At 45.0% G+C, this 22,359-nt stretch overlaps 1 protein-coding gene across 1 annotated transcript; it reads right to left on the bottom strand.

The window, feature by feature from the left end:
• Nucleotides 1–231: 231 nt before the first annotated feature.
• Nucleotides 232–18,218, bottom strand: BTF3 (basic transcription factor 3). Its single transcript, XM_077462512.1, has 6 exons — nucleotides 18,062–18,218; nucleotides 10,105–10,173; nucleotides 9,347–9,460; nucleotides 5,678–5,879; nucleotides 3,796–3,852; nucleotides 232–503 (listed from the first exon to the last, which is right to left on the bottom strand). The coding sequence occupies exons 1-6, from the start codon at nucleotides 18,197–18,199 to the stop codon at nucleotides 457–459; spliced, it is 627 nt and encodes a 208-aa protein (XP_077318638.1). The 5' UTR covers nucleotides 18,200–18,218; the 3' UTR covers nucleotides 232–456.
• Nucleotides 18,219–22,359: the final 4,141 nt, after the last annotated feature.

Raw genomic sequence — 22,359 nt, 5'->3', positions numbered from 1 at the left:
GCAACACTTATGTATAATCGACAGAACAGTAATTTTGCTGTGCCTTTATCTCTGTAAGAAACAAGATGATACACACAATACCCTTGTATTGATGTTGGAATAACTGCAGTGTCAATATTATGCCGTGTCCAACTCCAAAAATGTTTGCAGAGAGTAAATAAACCATGGTGTTCAATGGGATATCAGCCAATCCCATCAACTATACAGAACACTAACACACACACAGCGCAGTAAAGTTTTACGCATGATCAATCTTTATTTCTAGTGGTCTTCTGTTTGGATGGGGCGCAAGGGGTCTGCACAGAAAGTGACTGAAGAGAGCTGCTACATATTGGGCATCTTAAAAAGGAATTCAACTTTAATCTCATCGGGTCAGAAACAAAAAGCACAAATAGATAAGTCACAATATAAAATAGCAGCTCTGTTCAGATTATTAAACTCCATAGTGGTTTCAGTTTAGACTGCTTCATTCTTTGAGGCTTCATCAAAGTTCTCAACCAGGTCTGCAAAAAAACAAAGAAAAACAAAATTTAGAAAAAGGAAAGCAGTTTTCATACTGAGCTAAATCAAAATGACTACAGCTGATCATAGATAAAAGTCAAAATGGCTTTGTGCCATTGAGAAGGTGATTAGCTACACCTGATTAAAAAGGACATCATCTCTGGGAGCGTTACATGTTCCACTAGATTTTAGGGTGTAACATGTAACACGTTTCCAGCGCTGCAACTGCCTATACTAGCTGCCACTGTTTGAAAACAATGCTGTCATGCAGGGCCACCCATACGGGCACATCATTTATACACACAGCGAGTCATAATTTACTACAAGCCCCAACATCCTTAGCGGTTGTCCGCTTGTAGTTCTCAATGAACGGACACAGCGCCGTGGAGTCTTCCCGTCAGCGAGCATTGTCTTACCCGTATGGGATGCATGGACAAACAGATACAGACAGTGTGCAGGAGAACTGCATGGCATCAGCGATCTGCTGATCTCTGGTGCAATGCTTTACAGCAGGGGTCTCAAACTGGCAGCCCTCCAGCTGTTGCAAAACTACAAGTCTCATGAGGCATTGCAAAGCTGACAGTTACAAGCATGACTCCCACAGGCAGAGACATGATGGGACTTCTAGTCTTGCAACAGCTGGAGGGCCACCAGCTCAGCACACCGTTCTTACATGTCAGTCAGTGCCTCAGAACTTGTGAATGTGTGAGGGAGCAACGATCATGGGACATGTAGTCCTGGGCAAGTGAAGGAAGCAAGTGATTCTAAAGACAGTTTTTTTTTTACCTTGGTATAGGGCAGTGATTGTGAACCTTGGCATTCCAGATGTTTGGAACTACATTTCCCAGGATGCTCGGCTACACTGCAGAGTGCATGTGCATCATGGGAAATGAAGTTCCAAAACATAAGGGGTGCCAAGGTTTGCCATCACTGCTATAGGGGCTCTTGATACTTAACTGTGGGGGGGGGGGGGGGGGGGTCTATTCAGAATCCGTACTACTCTGTGCAAAACCATTACACAGAGCTGGCAAGTATAACAAGTTTGTTGCAACAAAAAAAAATTAAAAAAAAAGCTAACGTTTGCAATCACTTTAAGGGCTCTGTACATCTGAACCCAGAGAAGGTAGAGGCTGATAAACTGAAGGTAATATAAGGCTACATTTAAAGCAAAAATTACACCAGTATACTGCATTATATTTACAATTACTACATCCATGACAAAAAAAAAAAAAAAAAAAGAAGTACTACTGTAAATATAAAATTGTCCCCCCTTCAAATAGCTTCATGTCTGACTCCGTTAAAATACCCAACGTCTGGGAATAATAATACACGTTATAGATTAACCTCTTATAGTAGTGATTACCTGCAATTTCTGAATAAGCTTAGTAAAAAGAACAAAAAGCTGGCAAGCAAACCGATTGAAACCCAATTTAAATACATATTTTAGAGCAGTTTTATATCAGTCATCTAGCTCAGAGGTTTACACAGTACTGCCAGCCTTGAGACAAGTCTCCCGGCCTTGGCCTGTGACTGACAGTGAAGGAGAAGCAACACACCAATGAGCTCCTCTGTCACTCTGATCTCCTCTACCACTCCTTGTCAACACATGAACTGTCTGTGTTGCTTCTCCATCCTTCCCCAGGCTGAGCTTTACTTTACACAGATTACAAGAGGCTGATACCAAGTGAAGTCATGAAATAGAAATACTACATTTTAGGGCAAGATACTAGGGCTGCAACTAATGATTATTTTCATAATTAGTTGGCCGATTATTGCTGCGATTAATAAAACCAAAAAAATAAAATAAAAAGTGTAGTGTACAATTTAGTTATGCATTTTTTTTTTTTTAAAGGACATTAAACATCTATGCAGTGGTAAATATAAATTATCAAAACTATGCTTAGGGAACAAAATAGCTAATCCACTCTGAGAACAGAAAAGATCTACTGTATACACTATTAAAGGTTGAATCTGACAGAGATCAATTTTTTTTTTATTATTAAAACGTCTTCCTTCTTAAAATTAAATTAATTTTTTTTTTGAACGTTCAATTTGCTAATTGTTATTGGGGTCAAATCGATGTTCATTTTCAACTACAGTGACGGTAAAATTTGGAAATAGAAAACTTCTTGGCCAAAGGAATTTTCAGACAGTATGTGGTTTTCGTTCAGAAATTACATTCATTTTAAAAACAGTTATTTTTATTTTATTTTTTTTACACACAAAAGAAAATTTCAAACATTCTTTCATTCAGCGAATGTAAAGATTTTTCGTCAGAATATTCTCGTCTGAAAATCGATACATGCAGCCATCATAAGGCTCGGTACACACCTTTGCAGTTTGCTTTTGACTATGCACTTTGATTTTTGTGCACGTGATTATGCTGCAATTTGTGTTTTTGCATTTTTTTTGGCCAGTTTGTTGTGGGGCAGAATAAAAAAATAAAATAAATAATAAAAAAACACAAATTGCTGCAAAAACACATTACAAGCTTTTCAGCAGCTTCTCCATTGCAGTATATTGGACCAAAAAAGCAGCGTTAAAAAAAGTCCCTGATCCTTTCCAAATACACAGTGGCTGAAAAAAAAGCATAGATGTGAACGTGTCCCATAGGAAACTATGTAAATGACCTGAACTGTAGTGCGTTCCTGCAAAAAAATAAAAAAAAAAAAAAAATAAAAAAACACAGATGTGAACCAGGTCTAAGACGATTAGTAACATAATGGGGTTAAAAAAAATAAAGTTAGCATTTTTTTATTTTTTTGTACTATAAATGCCAACTTTATTTTTTTTAACCCCATTATGTTACTAAACGTCTTAGACCTGGTTCACATCTGTGTTTTTTGTACTATAAAAATAGCAAATAATCACTACTGTAAGGGGTTCATTTTTTTTTACTGTAGAACTGTGAAGGTAATATTTGCTCTTTGTACTATAAAGGGCTCATTTTATTTTTTAACTCCATTATGTTACTGCCCAATTAATCGGTTATGAAAATAGTAATCGATTGTTTTTTTTTTTTTTTTGTGTATGTTGTAGGGCTGAAACAACACACACACAGCTTTTTTTTTTTATCCCTGCCAGTTTTAAAAACCAAGTATCAAACTGCACTCTACAAACCACTATTGTTGACTTTTTAATATAATTCCACATTAGGTGGAGAGCTGAATGGCATTCACACTACAGTTTTGAGTCCCTTGATCACCGATTCCATGTAACCAGCACCAAGCACTCAAAAAAACTTTGATACATGCTTGAGATTAACATTTGCGATAGCAAGATCCAAGAACTTACCAGGAACTTCATCGTCTTCTTCCTCCCCAGTGGCAAGTGGCGCTTTACCATCTAAAGCTAAAATAAAGGTCAATTGTTAACACAAGACAGTACAGGCTTTCAAAAGACTTGTATTTAAAAATTGGCAAGCTGCATGTGTTCTGCAATATACACACACATACACGACAAAAGCATGCTTATGGAAAATGTACCATGATTTTATAAGGTAGCAGCATAGAAATGTGAACTGCCCTTAGAGGATTTTAAAATGATCACCTTGCAAAACATCCCAGGAAATTTTTATATATTATATATATATATATATATAAATAATCTATCCACACACAGTACGTTTTTTGCCCTTATAAGTGAAGACATTGCCTCTTTTCTCAGCTGCATAAGAGCTGGGGGGGAGGAGAAGCAGCAGCACTCTGATCTTCCAGGGAATGGCTGTGTAGCAGGACAGGTCTGATTATAGGAGAGCATACCGAGCAGACCATGGTCTTTTCTCCTGCTTAGTGTGGACAGGCTTTTAATAGGAAAGTGGCAGGACTGGGAGGAATACCAGGGATTTCACAAAGGAAGCAATACAAAGATAACAGGATACTTTATAATGCAAGCACAGAGATCAGGAATAATAATTGCTGGGGTTACGAACACTAACAATGCTTGCCATTTTCTATTAAAATTTTTTAATTCTTTTTTAAAAACACACACGCGTTACCTCCTATGTGCAGTTGGATTTCCACAGGGCAGCCTGGATCCTTCTTAGGTCACTCTTTACTGCTCCTAGCCCCTCCCCTCCGGTTGAGTGCCCCCACAGCAAGCAGCTTGCTATGGCAGCACCTTAGCCGAGCTGCTGCTCCATGTGTCCATTCCGACAGCTGTTTGGCCCCACCCACCCCTCCAATTGGCTGACTGAGTAACAGCCACAGGAGCCAATAGCACCGTTGCTGTGTCTCAGCCAATCAGGAGGGAGAGTCCTGGACAGCCAAGGGACTCAGACACCGATAGAGGGGGCGCTGAGGAGGCTGCTACATATAGGCTTTTTATCTTAACGCATTAAGATAAAAAAAAAAAAAAACCCACACTCAGCCTTTACAGCTCCTTTAAAGTAAAACTAAAGTCAAAACTTTCCCTTCTGGATAGAGGGCAGAGGGATTGGAACATCTGTCAGTTTTTACTGCTGTCTGTTAAAGAGATCGTCCCCCTTTTATCCCCCTATTTGTCCTGTTTACCATCACTGAAATTGAAAGAAAATCCCAAATTTTGGTTTGTTCCCAGAAAAGTAATAGAAGAGAAATCTTCCAATGGGGTCAAGCAGTTAGCTGCTGTGCGTGGCCCTTTACCTTGATCACAGAGCACACCCAAAGCGTGCAGGTGGTGTGTTCTGGGAGAATTCTATGGATGCCCTCCCAGAACAACAGAGCCACAATGTAGCTGTCTTTTGGCTATGGCGCGGTAAGTGGTTTAAAAAAATAAAAAAAAATAAAATAAAAAAAAACCTGACAGCGGCAAGCACACAAGTGGTCACCACATGCCAGCTGCTACAGAACTCTGTGACCCTCAAAGCCTTGGACAATTACTGTACTTCCTCCCCAAAGCAATGCCCCATCAGCAGACTCCTGCACTGTCATGTGGGGGCTCTAAGCCCAAGTGTACCCGTGTAACACATACCTTTGCTGAGCTCTCTCTTTAATGCTAGTTTCCTGGCTGCCTTCTTTGTTTGGACCTTGATCTGTTCACTTTAAAAAAGTACAGCGAACAATAGAGACAGCAGCCAGTTAAAAACAGACATTTTGTTTTTACCCAGATGCTTATGCACACGCGCATTATACAGACATGTGAAATCAGCCTGTCACCTCTTGAAGACAAAAACCTCACTATTGCTGCATCAACTTACATTGTTTTGGCAGGGCCTCTGCAAGTCTTCGCAGGCTGGTGAGGCTGTCTGCTCCAAGCTGGTTTAGGATGCTGGGCAACATCTCTGTGAGCTGTTTGGTCTCAGCGTGACCTGTAATGGTGAAGGTATTGGCAGCCAAGGAAGCCTGTACTTTAGGATTGTTGAAGTGTATAACTGTCCCTTGGTTTGTAAACATGTTGACCTGTAAAGACATGAACAAGACATCTTACTATAAAACAATGTCATCCGCCCATTTGTGTCTTTTCTACATCGGTGTAATGGGGTGCTCTAGAGCAGACTCTGTATACATACACACACGATCAGTGTTGCAAAACTCCACTCACTCAGTTCTTCTCCCCCACAGGCATCATTCAGATATTGGTTTTCACCAGGTGATTCCCTACACAAGAACTACCTTAGCGGCTGTTCCGTGAGACAGGATCCTCAGACCCTGGATGGTGACTAGGGCTGCAACTAACGATTATTTTCGTAATCGATTAATCGGCCTAACACTCAAACTGCAGAATAAAACACCAATGATGGAGTAACACTGTCTCTCCCCCCCCCCCCCCCCCCAATAAAATGCAGCTTATTACAAGCATATAAACATAGTCAGCATATCACTGATGATTTGCGCCAAGCTCATCACCAATCGAAGTTCCTCCAGACCGCCATGATGAGTCCCGGGATGACGCCTATTGGCGCAAATTATCAGTGATATGTTTGTAATAAGCTGCATTTTATTGGTGGGGGGGGGGGGGGGGGGGGGGGGGGGGGGGAGTTAGTGTTATACCTTTTTATTTAAATAAACAATGTGGCTGTGCCGAGCAAGTGGAAAGGCTTAGAAAGGATTAGATAATAACTACTAATAGATAGGTTAGATTTGTTGTAAATTTTTCTGCGACCCATGAAAAATTAAAAAAAAATAAAAATAAACCCCCGTCACTTCCGGTGTGGCTCCGTCACTGAAACAGCTGACGGCGACCCTTTACCGTGTATGCACCACTTCAATGCTATTAACAGCGCATGTGCAGGATATTTCTTTAGCGGTGGAGAAAAATTATGGACTCAAGCGGGCGGAGCTGGACATATGGTTAGAACATCCGCAGCACCCCGCCTACCCCACTAACATGCCCCCGAATCACGCATGCGCGGGATATTTGTTTACTGGTCGAGAAAAATTATGGACGCAAGCTGCTATTAACAGCGCATGCGCGGGATATTTGTTTAGCGGTCGAGAAAAATGATGGACTCAAGCAGGCGGAGACTTTCTGGGAGGGAGAGATAGAGTGGAGCTTGGAGAGGGGGGGCGGGGCCCCGTGCATAGAACGGACTATGCCTGAAATTACGTCTGAAAAAGTAGATGCTTAAACAGGAGCATCATGTGCAAGAGACCTAAAGGTTCAGGGTGGGTTTTTGTCCAGTGTTTTTTTTTTTTTTGGTATTGTTGTCGTGCCTGCTGGGAAGATTCACCCTCTCTGTTGGTCTTGGTGACCATTGTCTCAGGTACAGAAAGTGAGGTGTCACTGGGACAGGAAGTGCTGGAAAATATCCCCAATGGGACACAGATAATACAAATACTGTTTAGGGTCCACTCCAGGTAGAACTATTTTGCATTTTTGTTCTTATTTCCCTTATTAAATGTATTCTTGTTTTTATACACTGTTATACTCACACAAAAACCCATGCTGGGGTCATTAAAAAAAAAAAAAAATGGTTCTTTCCTCTCCTTTTTATTTCCATTTACTAAAACTGGTGGCCACTGCTATTTCTCAGCCACTGGTCTTTTATCATCCCCTATAGTTTATTCTTTTGTGAATGGCAATGTAATTGTGCTGCCATTTGCTGTACTGGGCATCTCAGACTCTCATTCTAACCCACTCCTCACTTTGTGTTGTTTTAAATGAGTGACATGCCAGGAGACGCCTGGCCTGTCTCACCTACCATAACCTCACACAGTGACTGACAGTCCATCCACGGCTGTGATTTACAGGCTGTGCAAGTGTCCTTTTTAGTATGTTATAAATCTATTGTCAATCCTGGAACAGCAGAGCAGTTTGCAGTGATGTGGGCGGAGTCAGTCAGTCTTGAATGGCGCACTGATCTGCCATAAAAATATCATGCACATGCGCTTTTAATAGCGTTGAAGTGGCGCATGCGCAGTAAAGGGCCACCATCAGCTGTTTCAGTGACGCAGCCGCACCGCAAGTGACAGGGTTAGTTTTTGTCATGGGTCGCAGAAAAATTAACACCGCCGCCGGGTGTGCCAAGATGGCCACCAGCTCCGGAGCTAGGCCGAAGCCTTTCCTAAGGCCGTGGCCACGGACCGCTCCGCGGATCGCATGGTGCAGACCAACTAATCGATAATGAAAATCGCTGACAACGATTTTCATTATCGATAATGTCGATTAATCGTTTCAGCCCTAATGGTGACCATAGAGCAGGGGTCTCAAACTGGCGGCCCTCCAGCTGTTGAGAAACTACAAGTCCCATCAGGCCTCTGCGAGTCACACTTGTAACCGTCAGCCTTGCAATGCCTCATGGGACTTATAGTTTCTCACCAGCTGGAAGGCCACCAGTTTGAGACCTCTGGCATAGTCTCTATGATCGTTCGGAGGCTGGGAGCAATGTTATGACGTCACACCTGGCCTCTGCATTCAAACAAACGGCGCCGCCTCGGCTGGGAAGCCAAGATAGTATTAAGTTTTTGATTTCAGGCTTCCCAGACCAGCCCACGCAAGTCCCATCCACATATGAAAACGATGTTCAAAGCACATTCTTGGTGCGTCCCCAAAGGAAGGCGCTTCACCAAGACAGACTGTGTGCATCCACTGACACAGCATGGCTTGGTCCTGCCCTCCAGCTCCCTTATCACAGGATTTGATTGACTGCAGCAGAATGGCTCCTGCTGCCTCAGCAAAGCATGTGCCGACTTTTGGTCAGATATTTTGCACTTTAGTTGTATTACAATTATGGCTAATATTCCTTATCTAAACAATAGAATAAGCAGCGCTGAATATAAATCCACACCAGTGAATCCAAAAATATTAAAGATGATAGACCCAGTCCAGTGAACATGAATTACTAAATGTTACTACACTGTGCAAGCCCTGCCCCGAGCATACAGAAAATAGAGAAAAATTAATAGTTTGTATCTAAATTAATTAACTAAAATTATGGCTAATAGTTGAGAGTACTTGGAAGATCTCAACCAGTGCAGTAGATGACCCAGATTTAGAAAACCATTCGGCAGCACCTAACAGATGCCAGAAATGAAGCACAAACATTGCCATTTTAATTGCAGCTTCCAGGTGCACCTAAGAGCTGCCAGGAATAAAGCACAGGCTATACTTCCATTTTAAATACAGCTTCCAGGTACTATTAAAAAGATGAAGTGTGGATCAATGCACTAGAAAGAATTTAATACCCTACACTTAAGACTATATAAAGGTTGAAGGATCTTTCTGTTCCTGCAATCAAGGATACCTCATATGACCAAAGCCACAGCACTGGTCACATGGTTTCTATAGTGGCATAACCGGAAACATTAGTCATGTAAAATGGCATCGTTACAAACTGCACTGACATTTGTGGTCGATTGCTACCAATATAGGCAACATTGTCCACACAAGGTACAACTTTGCATAGTTCCAGTTCTACAGAACTCACCTCTTCTATGCCAGAGATGTTGTTCACACCCAGCTTTTTCAAGGAGAACTGTAGTTTCTTATCGTCTGCAGTAGCTGTTCTGTGGACAACCTTCTTCTTTCTGCGGGCTGTGCCCTTAAACGTGTGGAGAAAAAAAAAAAAAAAAAAAAAATGAGGTTTCTATTCAAAGCAAGAGACAGCTCAGCCTCAGATATATTAAAAATTGTGCTTACATCATTTGAGTAATCAACAACTCCAACCCACCCCCCCCAAAAAACAAAAACACCCACACACTACTCCACCACCCCCTCCCCCCTCAAACACTCAATGCAAGCATTGTAGAAAATTGTCCCAATATAAACACTACAATCCCTAGATGGACCGGCTCACACTGGGGCTATTATGGCCAGCTGAAAGCTAAATAGACATCAGTCCAACCATAATTTGTTACGCCAATAGACTTGAGAAACAATGTTAAAGGATACGTTCACCTTTTGCAACCATATTCAGGGAGTAATATGTTAAACAGATCGGAACCCTTTTTTGGTTGCAACGTGACAAAACGTAGAATTTAAGGGGTATAAACACTTTTTCAAGGCACTGTACAGGCAAAACATAACACTACTGTAGAAGCAGCAATTTTTAAGCCAGTGCGCATGGACCCTTAAAGGGGAACCAAAGCACCAATTTAAATCTGGGAGACGGGATAACTAGAACCATAAAAAGGTTTTTAGGATATGTTCGTAGTCAGTAAAAACAGATAAAGATAATGAGCTTACCTTTCCACCAATGCGCACTTGTGCTTGCAGTTTGGCTAACTTTTCTTGATTCATGATGGTTTCTTTCATCTAAAGAAAATAAAAACCAATAATTACATTTTTAATACTTAAAATATTTTGACAGTTGGTACTAATTTTACTTTAACCCCATTCCAAGGCTGGGGATCAAAAGGCAGAAAAAAAAAAAAAAAAAAAAAAAAAAAAAGATAATCCAGCGTGATCACAGACATAGATCATTCAAGGCACACGCTTTCCCCTCACTGGCTGGTATGTCACTACAACCTACCAGATTGAAATTTACTGACACCTAAAATTTACTGGCATTTATAAGAGTTCCAAAATTATTGTTTTAAGTAACTTAGTATTTATGATGCAAAGAAGTACAATATGCAATTAGTAATGCGATTTAAGGTACATATTAAGGCAAAAAACATACTATATTGAAAATAAAATAAGAAATAAGTAGCTCAGGGACAGGATGGCAAGAAATTAGAATGGTCAGGCACACACACGAAATCTCACAATGACACTAACAGCAGTGACCCCCTCCCCCCAGTCACAGCAACAGTCTCTCCACGCCAGGCGGTCCTTTCAGTCCACTCCAGTCCAGACAGCACTGACAGTCCCAATGCTGGCTTGCATTGCGCCCACGAGTCTCCAGCTGCGCCACCCTGCTCCCTTGCACCATGACATCACACAACACACTCAAGCACCACCTCCGCCAGACCAGACCCCTGCCGGAGCCACCTGAACACATTGCAGCAGGCATTTACATGGTCTTGGCCGGCTCTGGACCTACGCAGTTCAGTTCCAAGACGTGCATCACATCCTTATTTTTTACTGGCAACCTTTTTTGTCACTGGCATTTACTGACAGGTGGCAACACTGCTTACAATCTACTGGAAAGAAACCAGCAAGAATTAAAATTCAGCAGGAACCGGGCAATATTCAATCCATGTATGGCCACTCCCATTAATGAGAAGTGGATTAATATGGGGGCTTGTTGGAAAATTTACGATCAATGCATTCAGCCAATGGAGTGCAGCACGGATTCAGAGGCGCCCCGCTGTCAGATTTATATAAGCCAAGAATCTGAAAACACATTTATGAGAAAAAATAAAAATAAAGGATGAGCTAGAGGGCAAGCAGCCAAATACACAAAATTGAAATACCGTATATACTCGAGTATAGGCCGACCCGAATATAAGCCGAGGCCCCCAATTTACCCCCAAAAAAACTGGCAAACTTATTGACTCGTGTATAAGCCGAGGGTAAGACATGCCTGTCCATCCCTGTGTGTGTGTCCGTCCATCCCTGTGTGTCCGTCCATCCCTGTGTGTCCGTCCATCCCTGTGTGTCCGTCCATCCATCCCTGTGTGTGTGTGTCTCCATCCATCCATCCATCCCTGTGTGTGTGTGTGTGTGTGTGTGTGTGTGTGTGTGTGTGTGTGTGTGTGTGTGTGTGTGTGTGTCCAGCCTACCTGTGTCCTGAGCCTTTGTCCCGAGCCTCCGTCCCGTGCCGAGCCTCCTTGCCTCCGTGCCTCGCCGCCGTGCCTCGCCGCCATGCCTTGCCTCCGGTCCCGTCCCGTCCCGTCCCGTGCCGTGCCGTCCTGTGCCTTGCCTCCGTCCCGTGCCCTCTTCGTTCGTCGGCGGCCATTGTAAAATTCAAAAGCTGCGCCGCCGCCTTCGCCTGTGATAGGCGGAACACTGAATTTCCCAGCAGCCTGTGTTCCGCCTATCACAGACGTCGTATCATCCTCGTCCGTAGTACGAGGATGATACGAAGTCCGTGATAGGCGGAACACAGGCTGCTGGGAAATTCAGTGTTCCGCCTATCACAGGCGAAGGGGGAGCCGGAGGCGCGGCTTTTGAATCAGAATGGCCGCTGTCTGTCTGCTCGACACGCTGATCGAGCGGGCAGACAGCGATGACTCGAGTATAAGCCGAGGGGGGCACTTTCAGCCTCAAAAAAGAGGCTGAAAATCTCGGCTTATACTCGAGTATATACGGTAGATGTGTTTGCCATTTTATCTTCTAAAGGATTTGGATTTCTGTCCAGATAGCCCTGAGATTTAGGACAGTAATGTCAGATGGCACTGCCAGTACAGTCACCCCACATTGCTTGACTGCAGCCAAGCAAATGATGATCAGCTCTTCCACCCAGTCTGAATGCTGAGTGATGGAGCAGTAAGAGGAGCTCATCAATTTGTTCCCTGCTGTCAGCACATCTGATAAGCCATCAGGTCTGCCCTCCCTCTGTGAGAAGACCGCTACTGTGCAAAGTAATACATGAGGCAAGTCAACACCAAGTAGTTACACCAATTGCAAAATACATATTTTAACCCATTTGTGAGAGTGAAATGTTATGCCTGAACACAAGTTGCCTTAGTAAAACTGTACATATCACAACTACTTTGTGTATTAAAGTGGCTTACACCTTGATTCAGGAAAAAGTGTGTATTGTGACATCTGAAAAATATATATAGTGCCTTGCGAAAGTATTCGGCCCCCTTGAACTTTTCAACCTTTTGCCACATTTCAGGCTTCAAACATAAAGATATAACATTTTTATTTTTTGTGAAGAATCACCAACAAGTGGGACACAATTGTGCAGTGGAACAAAATCTATTGGATTTTTGAAACTAATAAAAAAAATGAAAAGTGGGGCGTGCAAAATTCGCCCCCTTGCGTTAATACTTTGTAGAGCCACCTTTTGCTGCGATTACAGCTGCAAGTCGCTTGGGGTATGTCTCTATCAGTTTTGCACATCGAGAGACTGAAATTCTTGCCCATTCTTCCTTGCAAAACAGCTCGAGCTCAGTGAGGTTGGATGGAGAGCGTTTGTGAACAGCAGTTTTCAGCTCTTTCCACAGATTCTCGATTGGATTCAGGTCTGGACTTTGACTTGGCCATTCTAACACCTGGATACGTTTGTGAACCATTCCTTTGTAGATTTTGCTGTATGTTTGGGATCATTGTCTTGTTGGAAGATAAATCTCCGTCCCAGTTTCAGTTTCTTTTGCAGACTCCAACAGGTTTTCATCCAGAATGGTCCTGTATTTGGCTGCATCCATCTTCCCCTCAATTTTAACCATCTTCCCTGTCCCTGCTGAAGAAAAGCAGGCCCAAACCATGATGCTGCCACCACCATGTTTGACAGTGGGGATGGTGTGTTGAGGGTGATGAGCTGTGTTGCTTTTCCGCCAAACATATCGTTTTGCATTGTGGGCAAAAAGTTCGATTTTGGTTTTATCTGACCAGAGCACCTTCTTCCACATGTTTGGTGCATCTCCCAGGTGGCTTGTGGCAAACTTTAGACGAGACTTTTTATAGATATCTTTGAGAAATGGCTTTCTTCTTGCCACTCTTCCATAAAGTCCAGATTTGTGCAGTGTACGACTGATTGTTGTCCTATGGACAGACTCTCCCACCTCAGCTGTAGTTCTCTGCAGTTCATCCAGAGTGATCATGGGCCTCTTGGCTGCATCTCTGATCAGTCTTCTCCTTGTCTGAGCTGAAAGTTTAGAGGGACGGCCAGGTCTTGGTAGATTTGCAGTGGTCTGATACTCCTTCCATTTCAAAATGATCACTTGCACAGTGCTCCTTGGGATGTTTAAAGCTTGGGAAATCTTTTTGTATCCAAATCCAGCTTTAAACTTCTCCACAACAGTATTACGGACCTGCCTAGTGTGTTCCTTGGTCTTCATGATGCTCTTTGCGCTTTCAACAGAACCCTGAGACCATCACAGAGCAGGTGCATTTATACAGAGACTTGATTACACACAGGTGGATTCTATTTATCACCATCAGTCATTTAGGACAACATTGGATCATTCAGAGATCCTCGCTGAACTTCTGGAGTGAGTTTGCTGCACTGAAAGTAAAGGGGCTGAATAATTTTGCACGCACCACTTTTCAGTTTTTTATTTGCTAAAAAAAAGTTTAAAAAAATCCAATAGATTTCGTTCCACTTCACAATTGTGTCGCACTTGTTGGTGATTCTTCACAAAAAATTAAAAATGTTATATCTTTATGTTTGAAGCCTGAAATGTGGCAAAAGGTTGAAAAGTTCAAGGGGGCCGAATATTCTCGCAAGGCACTGTATGATATACATACATTTGGTGGGAGGGGGGATTATGGTGTGGGGTTGTTTTTCAGGGGGTGGCCCCTTAGTTCCAGTGAAGGGAACTCTTAAGGCGTCAGCATACGTAGACATTTTGGACAATTTCATGCTCCCAGCTTTGTGGGGACAGTTTGGGGTCGGCCCCTTCCTGTTCCAAATTGACTGCACACCAGTACATAAAGCAAGGTCTATAACTAAAAAAAAAAAAGGATGAGTGAGTTTGGGGTGAAGGAACTTGACTGGCCTCCAACTGATAGAACACCTTTGGGATGAATTAGAGCAGAGACTGCAAGTCAGGCCTTCTCGTCCACATCAGTGCCTGACCTCACAAATGCACTTCTGGAAGAATGGTCAAACATTCCCATAGAAATACTCCTAAACCTTATGGAGAGCCTTTCCAGAAGCTGTTATAGCTGCAAAAGGGTGGGCCAACTCAATATTGAACCCAAGGACTAGTGCAGGCCATACACGGTCGAATTTCGAACGAATTTTCTTTTCAAAATCAGAAAATTCGTTTTTTTTGTGATCCGATGGTGCCACCATTGATTTTCGAAATTCGGCCGACCAAGCCTTCAATTTCACCTCATGTTGCTACAGAAAATAATTTTCTTGGCTGGGAATCTTCTTTTATCTCCGTACATTTTCTTTTATCTCTGTACATTTTCTTACGTTTCTCGCACGATTCTCCCATCATTGATTAGAAAATCGTTCGTTTTTCTAAAAATTTCCAACATGTCCGATTCCTCAAATTTTATTTCTGCACGAAAATCGGCTGTTGCTGCAGCCCCACTAATGGTGCGAAATTCATACGAAAATTCTTAGATACGATTTTCGAAAGAAAATTCTTTCGAAATTCAAACCGTGTATGGCCGGCATAAGACTGGGATGCCATTAAAGTTCATGTGTGTAAAGGCAGGTGTCCCAATACATTTGACAATACAGTGTATGCAGTAGTTGTTTGTACCCATAGTAAGGCCCAGAAACAATAGTGCAGAAAACACTGATACCAATTTTAAAAATGCTTAAAAAAATAAAAAATAAATCCTACCCAAAATATACTAACCCCAAGTCTTGGTTCACACTGGGGCAGCTTCAAAGTTGCCCCACTCTGAAGCCTCCCCATACAGCCCAACCTCAGCGTAGCTTGCAAACGACTTCTGTAATAGAATAGAAGTTAATGCAAGTCGCCCCCAAATGGTACAGGAACTCTTTTCCAAGAGCCTCTTATTAGAACGGTTCCATTACACTGAATGGAGCGCGACTTGTCACCCCAGTGTGAACTGACACCAAGACAGGCACTGACCTAGACAGCCAGTTATTTTTTCCCCCCACATGGTTTACATCTTCCCGCAAGGAGATAAAGATGCCAAGCAGAGGATATCACAGTGCTCAGGTGTTGTGGGTCCGATCTTTACTGTGAGACCCAGGGCTCTGTGTTGGGAGTGTCCTGTACGACATGCTCCCAGGATAAACACAGGTACACACATCTTTGTATGGTCAGTGGGAAGGGATTCATGATGTATGAATCCTTCAATCCGATGCGGCTTTGATTTGTGCTACCAGTGGGATTTCAAAGCCGGATATCAGTGTGATTTGTACCTCAGAATTCAATGCGGCTTCATACAACAGAGGTCTATGCAAGTCACAATGAAATAGTTAAAAAGTAGGGCACCTCTTTCAAAGTCGCTGCAAAATGAGCCGCAGCTATTTGAACGGTTCCATTACCTACAATGGGGTGCAATTTGTCATGCGACTTCGAACAGGCAAACCACACCGGTGAGAACGGGCTTAAAGCGGTTCTTCACCTTAAAGGGGAAGTTCCGCTAATCTGATCCCTTCCCCCCTCCGGTGCCACAATCAGCACCTTTCAGGGGGGTTCCGCGTCAGTGGATGTGATTGACAGCAGCACGAGCCAATGGCTGCGCTGCTTTCCATCCATCCTCTCCAGCCAATCAGTGGCCAGGCTGAACGGTGGAAAGGACGTCGGGGGGCGAGTGCGGCACTTTCGAGTGGTGAGGCAAGTAAAAACGAGGGGGCTGGGGGCGCAGGAACTGTCAGATGTTTTTTCACCTTAATGCATAGAATGCATTAAGGTGAAAAAAACATTTACAACCCCTTTAATACCTTACATGGGCACTTTACCAATCTGTTCATACATTTTAATGAACATTATTAACCTTCTAGACAAATCTCTATACCCAATATATTCCCATACTTGTGCCAGGAGCCGCAGTCACTGTACACGTCTCCACCGCATGTCCCTATCGCAACTCCCCCCCCCCCCCCCCCATGTACATGTCCCTATCGCAACTCCCCCCCCCCCATGTACATGTCCCTATCGCAACTCCCCCCCCATGTACATGTCCCTATCGCAACTCCCCCCCCCCATGTACATGTCCCTATCGCAACTCCCCCCCCCCCATGTACATGTCCCTATCGCAACTCCCCCCCCCCCATGTACATGTCCCTATCGCAACTCCCCCCCCCCATGTACATGTCCCTATCGCAACTCCCCCCCCCCCCCCATGTACATGTCCCTATCGCAACTCCCCCCCCCCCCCATGTACATGTCCCTATCGCAACTCCCCCCCCCCCATGTACATGTCCCTATCGCAACTCCCCCCCCCCCATGTACATGTCCCTATCGCAACTCCCCCCCCATGTACATGTCCCTATCGCAACTCCCCCCCCCCATGTACATGTCCCTATCGCAACTCCCCCCCCCCATGTACATGTCCCTATCGCAACTCCCCCCCCCCCATGTACATGTCCCTATCGCAACTCCCCCCCCCCCCATGTACATGTCCCTATCGCAACTCCCCCCCCCCCATGTACATGTCCCTATCGCAACTCCCCCCCCCCCATGTACATGTCCCTATCGCAACTCCCCCCCCCCCATGTACATGTCCCTATCGCAACTCCCCCCCCCCCCATGTACATGTCCCTATCGCAACTCCCCCCCCCCCCCCATGTACATGTCCCTATCGCAACTCCCCCCCCCCCCATGTACATGTCCCTATCGCAACTCCCCCCCCCCCCCCATGTACATGTCCCTATCGCAACTCCCCCCCCCCCCCCATGTACATGTCCCTATCGCAACTCCCCCCCCCCCCCATGTACATGTCCCTATCGCAACTCCCCCCCCCCCCATGTACATGTCCCTATCGCAACTCCCCCCCCCCCCCCATGTACATGTCCCTATCGCAACTCCCCCCCCCCCCCCATGTACATGTCCCTATCGCAACTCCCCCCCCCCCCCCCATGTACATGTCCCTATCGCAACTCCCCCCCCCCCCCCCATGTACATGTCCCTATCGCAACTCCCCCCCCCCCCCCCATGTACATGTCCCTATCGCAACTCCCCCCCCCCATGTACATGTCCCTATCGCAACTCCCCCCCCCCCCATGTACATGTCCCTATCGCAACTCCCCCCCCCCCCATGTACATGTCCCTATCGCAACTCCCCCCCCCCCCCCATGTACATGTCCCTATCGCAACTCCCCCCCCCCCCCCCCATGTACATGTCCCTATCGCAACTCCCCCCCCCCCCCCCATGTACATGTCCCTATCGCAACTCCCCCCCCCCCCCCCATGTACATGTCCCTATCGCAACTCCCCCCCCCCCCCCCATGTACATGTCCCTATCGCAACTCCCCCCCCCCCCATGTACATGTCCCTATCGCAACTCCCCCCCCCATGTACAGGTCTCCACCGCAACTCCCCCATGTCTCCAATCACTGACACCCCAGCGCCGGATAACACACTATGCCGGGCACCGCTTCCCATAGACAGACCCGGAAATCACACAGCCGGCTCCCCTCCGCACTCCTCACCTTCTGCAGCCTGCAGGCGGACGTGTGTGTGAACTCAGCGGGTTTAAAGGCCTCCGGGAAACCGCGGCACGGAGCGCGTACACACGCGGGGAGTAAGATGGAAGCCAAGAGGGCGGGCAGGAAGTGACGCCGGACCATGTGACCCGCGCCTCTCCCCACGTGCTGTGCCGAGTGTCGCCGCCATGTGTCTGGTGGGATGCGCTGCTTAGGAGTAGGCTGGGTACTGTACCTGTCTGATAGGAGGACGGACAGCGTGTGGCGGTGTGCTCCTCAATGGCTTTGTGTGGGTGGTCCTCTGTACTGTCCTTCTTCACCCAGAGGGGACACGCTACTGACCAATCCTAATAGGATAGGGCGGGGTTTATTAATGGTACACAAAACACATGCCAAGGGATAGGTATAGTCACGTGGTGATCATAAAAACGGGAGGGGCTTAAATAAAATCTGAGTGCGGCGGTTAGGAGTAAGTACACATGGAGTGCGGAGGTCAGGAGTAAGTACACATGGAGTGCGGAGGTCAGAAGTAAGTACACATGGAGTGCGGAGGTCAGGAGTAAGTACACATGGAGTGCGGAGGTCAGATGTAAGTAAACATGGAGTGCGGAGGTCAGAAGTAAGTACACATGGAGTGCGGAGGTCAGGAGTAAGTACACATGGAGTGCGGAGGTCAGAAGTAAGTAAACATGGAGTGCGGAGGTCAGGAGTAAGTACACATGGAGTGCGGAGGTCAAATGTAAGTAAACATGGAGTGCGGAGGTCAGGAGTAAGTATGCGCGGAGGTCAGAAGTAAGTACACATGGAGTGCGGAGGTCAGGAGTAAATACGCGTGGAGGTCAGGAGTAAGTAAACAATTTTCCTAATGCAGCTGCTTAATGCTCGCTTCTCTTCTTCTCCCTCCCACAGGCATTCAGTGGGAGTAAAATTAACAGATTGGTTCCTCTATATGCAGCCACCCCCACTGCTCCTTATATCCAGCTTCTATCTGGTGCCCTCTGTGTGCTCTCCTGCCCCCCCCCCCCGTGTGCTCTCCTGCCCCCACCCCCCCCCCCCCCCCCGTGTGCTTTCCTGCCCCTGAAAAAAATGTTAAAAAACAAAAAATCTACTGACACCAGTGGGGGGAACTACCAGGGTCACAAAGGTTGCACATCCCGTGGATGACTGGGAGTGACATCATCTCAGCCTGGCCAGTCAAAGCGGTTGCAGTTTGATACCCAGAAGCAGACCAGTTGAAGATGCCAGCACCTGGCAGGGAGCTGTGGGCGACCTCAGCACTGGAGTGTCACACTAAATGGACAGCTGTCACACAAGTAAACCGCAGTGGTAGGGGGTGGGGTGGGCTGTGATTCAGCACATTACACAGCTTTCCTTTTTTTTTTTAACCACTTGCTTACTGGGCACTTAAATCCCCCTCCTGTCCAGACCAATTTTCAACTTTGATGCAATTTGAACGACAATTGCGCGGTCATACAACACTGTACCCAAATTTTATTTTTATAATTTTTTTCCCCACAAATAGAGCTTTCATTTGGTGGTATTTGATCACCTCTGCGGTTTTTATTTTTTGTTCCAAAAAATTTAAAAAGACCGAATTAATTATTATTTTTTTTTTTTATATTTTGTCATAACATTTTGCAAACAGGTCATTTTTCTCCTTCATTGATGTACGCTGATGAGGTGGCAGTGATAGGCATTGATAGGTGGCACTGTGGGCACTGGCAGGTGGCACTGGCAGGGGTTACTGATTGGCACAGATGAGGTGCCTGTGATCCTTTCTCTTCGGGACCGATGTCCCTTTAACATAAGCCTTTAACAAAAAAAATTATCGAGCTTTTGTTTACATCATGTGATCAGCTGTCATTGGCTGACAGCTGATCACATGGTACGGGGCCGGGATCAGTGATCACCCGATTCTCAGTGACTTGGTGATCACAGCGATTGCAGGGAGCGTGCACGGGGGAGAATGTCCTATGACGGCCTCCCGGAAATTGAGGTCCGTGCTGTAGCCGCCATTCGGCTATGGCCCAGACCTCAAGTGGTTAAACTTTATTTGCGCATTTATTTGCACTTTATTCATGTCACTGTATAGCAGTGCGGTGCATTCCCCTGCTGTACAGTGACATGCGATCCTGTCCAGTGTGCTGCGATAAAATGCAGCATGTCTGCATGTTCTCGCAGATCACTGCAGTGCAGCTCAAGGCTGCGTTTCAGTGTAAATGGAGCACATAGAAAACAATTGGTTTCCGTGTGTCCTAGCACTGCAGTGACTAGTGTTTTATAGTGCAGTAAAAGCCGGTCTTCACACTAGTATGAAAATATGCTGACCTCTTTTATTATAACAGATGGCATGCAGTGAGGGAAAAAAGTATTTTATCCCCTACTGATTTTGTACATTTGCCCACTGACAAAGAATTGATCAGTTTATCATATTAATGGTAGGTTTATTTTAACAGTGAGTGAGACAGAATAACAACAAAAATATCCAGAAAAACGCATTTCAAAAAAGTTATAAATTGATTTGCATTTTAATGAGTGAAATAAGTATTTCATCCCCTATCAATCAGCAAGATTTATGGCTCTCAGGTGTCTACTATACAGGCAACGAGCTGAGATTAGGAGCACTCTCTTCTATACGGGCAACAAGCTGAGATTAGGAGCACTCTCTACTATACAGGCAACAAGCTGAGATTAGGAGCACTCTCTTCTATACAGGCAACAAACTGAGATTAGGAGCACTCTCTTCTATACAGGCAACAAGCTGAGATTAGGAGCACTCTCTTCTATACAGGCAACGAGCTGAGATTAGGAGCACTCTCTTCTATACAGGCAACAAACTGAGATTAGGAGCACTCTCTCCTATACATGCAACAAACTGAGATTAGGAGCACTCACTTCTATACATGCAACAAGCTGAGATTAGGAGCACTCTCTTCTATACAGTTAAACTGAGATTAGGAGCACTCTCTTCTATACAGGCAACGAGCTGAGATTAGGAGCACTCTCTTCTATACAGGCAACAATTTGAGATTAGGAGTACTCTCTTCTATACAGGTAACGAGCTGAGATTAGGAGCACTCTTTTAACCGGTTGCCGACCGCCACCTGTATATTTACATCAGCAGAATGGCACATCTGGGCAAAGTAATGTACCCGTACATTGCATGTGCACCTACTGCAAGCTCTGTGCCCGTGGGACCCCGATACCCATGATCGTTTCTTGGAGCTGAAGAACGGGGAAATGTCGATTTAAACAGCATCTCCCCATTCTGCCTAGTGACAGGACACTGATCGTCTGCTCCCTGTCATCGGGAGCAGGGATCAGTGTCCTGTCACTGCTAGCCCATCCCCCAGACAGTTAGAAACACGCCCCAGGACACACTTAACCCCTCCCCGCCCCCTAGTGTTTAACCCCTTAACTGCCAGTGACATTTTTACAGTAATCAATGCAATTTGATAGCACTGATTGCTGTATTAATGCCAGTGGTCCCAAAAATGTGTCAAAATTGTCCGATGTGTCTGCCATAATGTCGCAGGCACGATAAAAATCGCTGATCACCACCATTACTAGTAAAAAAAAAAAAATATATTAATAAAAAAGCCATAAATCTATCCCCTATTTTGTAGTCGCTATAACTTTTGCGCAAACCAATCAATAAACGCTTATTGTGATTTTTCTCCCTTCGTCTTTCAGGACAGCACCTGGAGAGAGCGCAGCTCCACCCATTTTCCCAGGAAACACTGCAGATTACTTTAACCACTTCCCGACCAGCGCACGACGATGTACTTCGACAGAATGGCACGGGCAGGCATATTGGCGTACATGTACGTCCAATCTTCAATGCCGCCCTGCCATCGGCAGCGCGCCGCCGGCGGCACGCTCCCGCGCTGGTCGGGACCCCCGTGAGTCCGGTCGCGGGACCCGCGGACTCGATCGTCGCGGGCAGACCCGCGATCGTCTCACGGGACGGCTAAATGGAGGAAATGCTGTGTAAACAGCATTTCTCCATTCTGCCTAGCAACTAGTGACGCTGACCGCCGCCATTACTAGTAAAAAAATAATAATAAAATTATTAATAAAAATGCTATAAAACTATCCCTATTTTGTAAACGCTATAACTTTTGCGCAAACCAATCATTAATCGCTTATTGCGATTTTTTTTTTTACCAAAAATATGTAGAAGAATACGTATCGGCCTAAACTGAGGGAAAAAAATGTTTTTTTATATATTTTTGGGGGATATTTATTATAACAAAAAGTAAAAAATAATGCGTTTTTTTCAAAATTGTCGCTCTATTTTTGTT

This window comes from Lithobates pipiens, unplaced genomic scaffold (assembly GCF_037356315.1).
Source record: "Lithobates pipiens isolate NorthernLeopardFrog02 unplaced genomic scaffold, aLitPip1_a1.2 Scaffold_3, whole genome shotgun sequence".
NCBI classification, from domain to species: Eukaryota; Metazoa; Chordata; class Amphibia; order Anura; family Ranidae; genus Lithobates; species Lithobates pipiens.
Note: the sequence above shows the minus strand (reverse complement) of the source record. Positions and strands in the feature narration are given on the sequence as shown.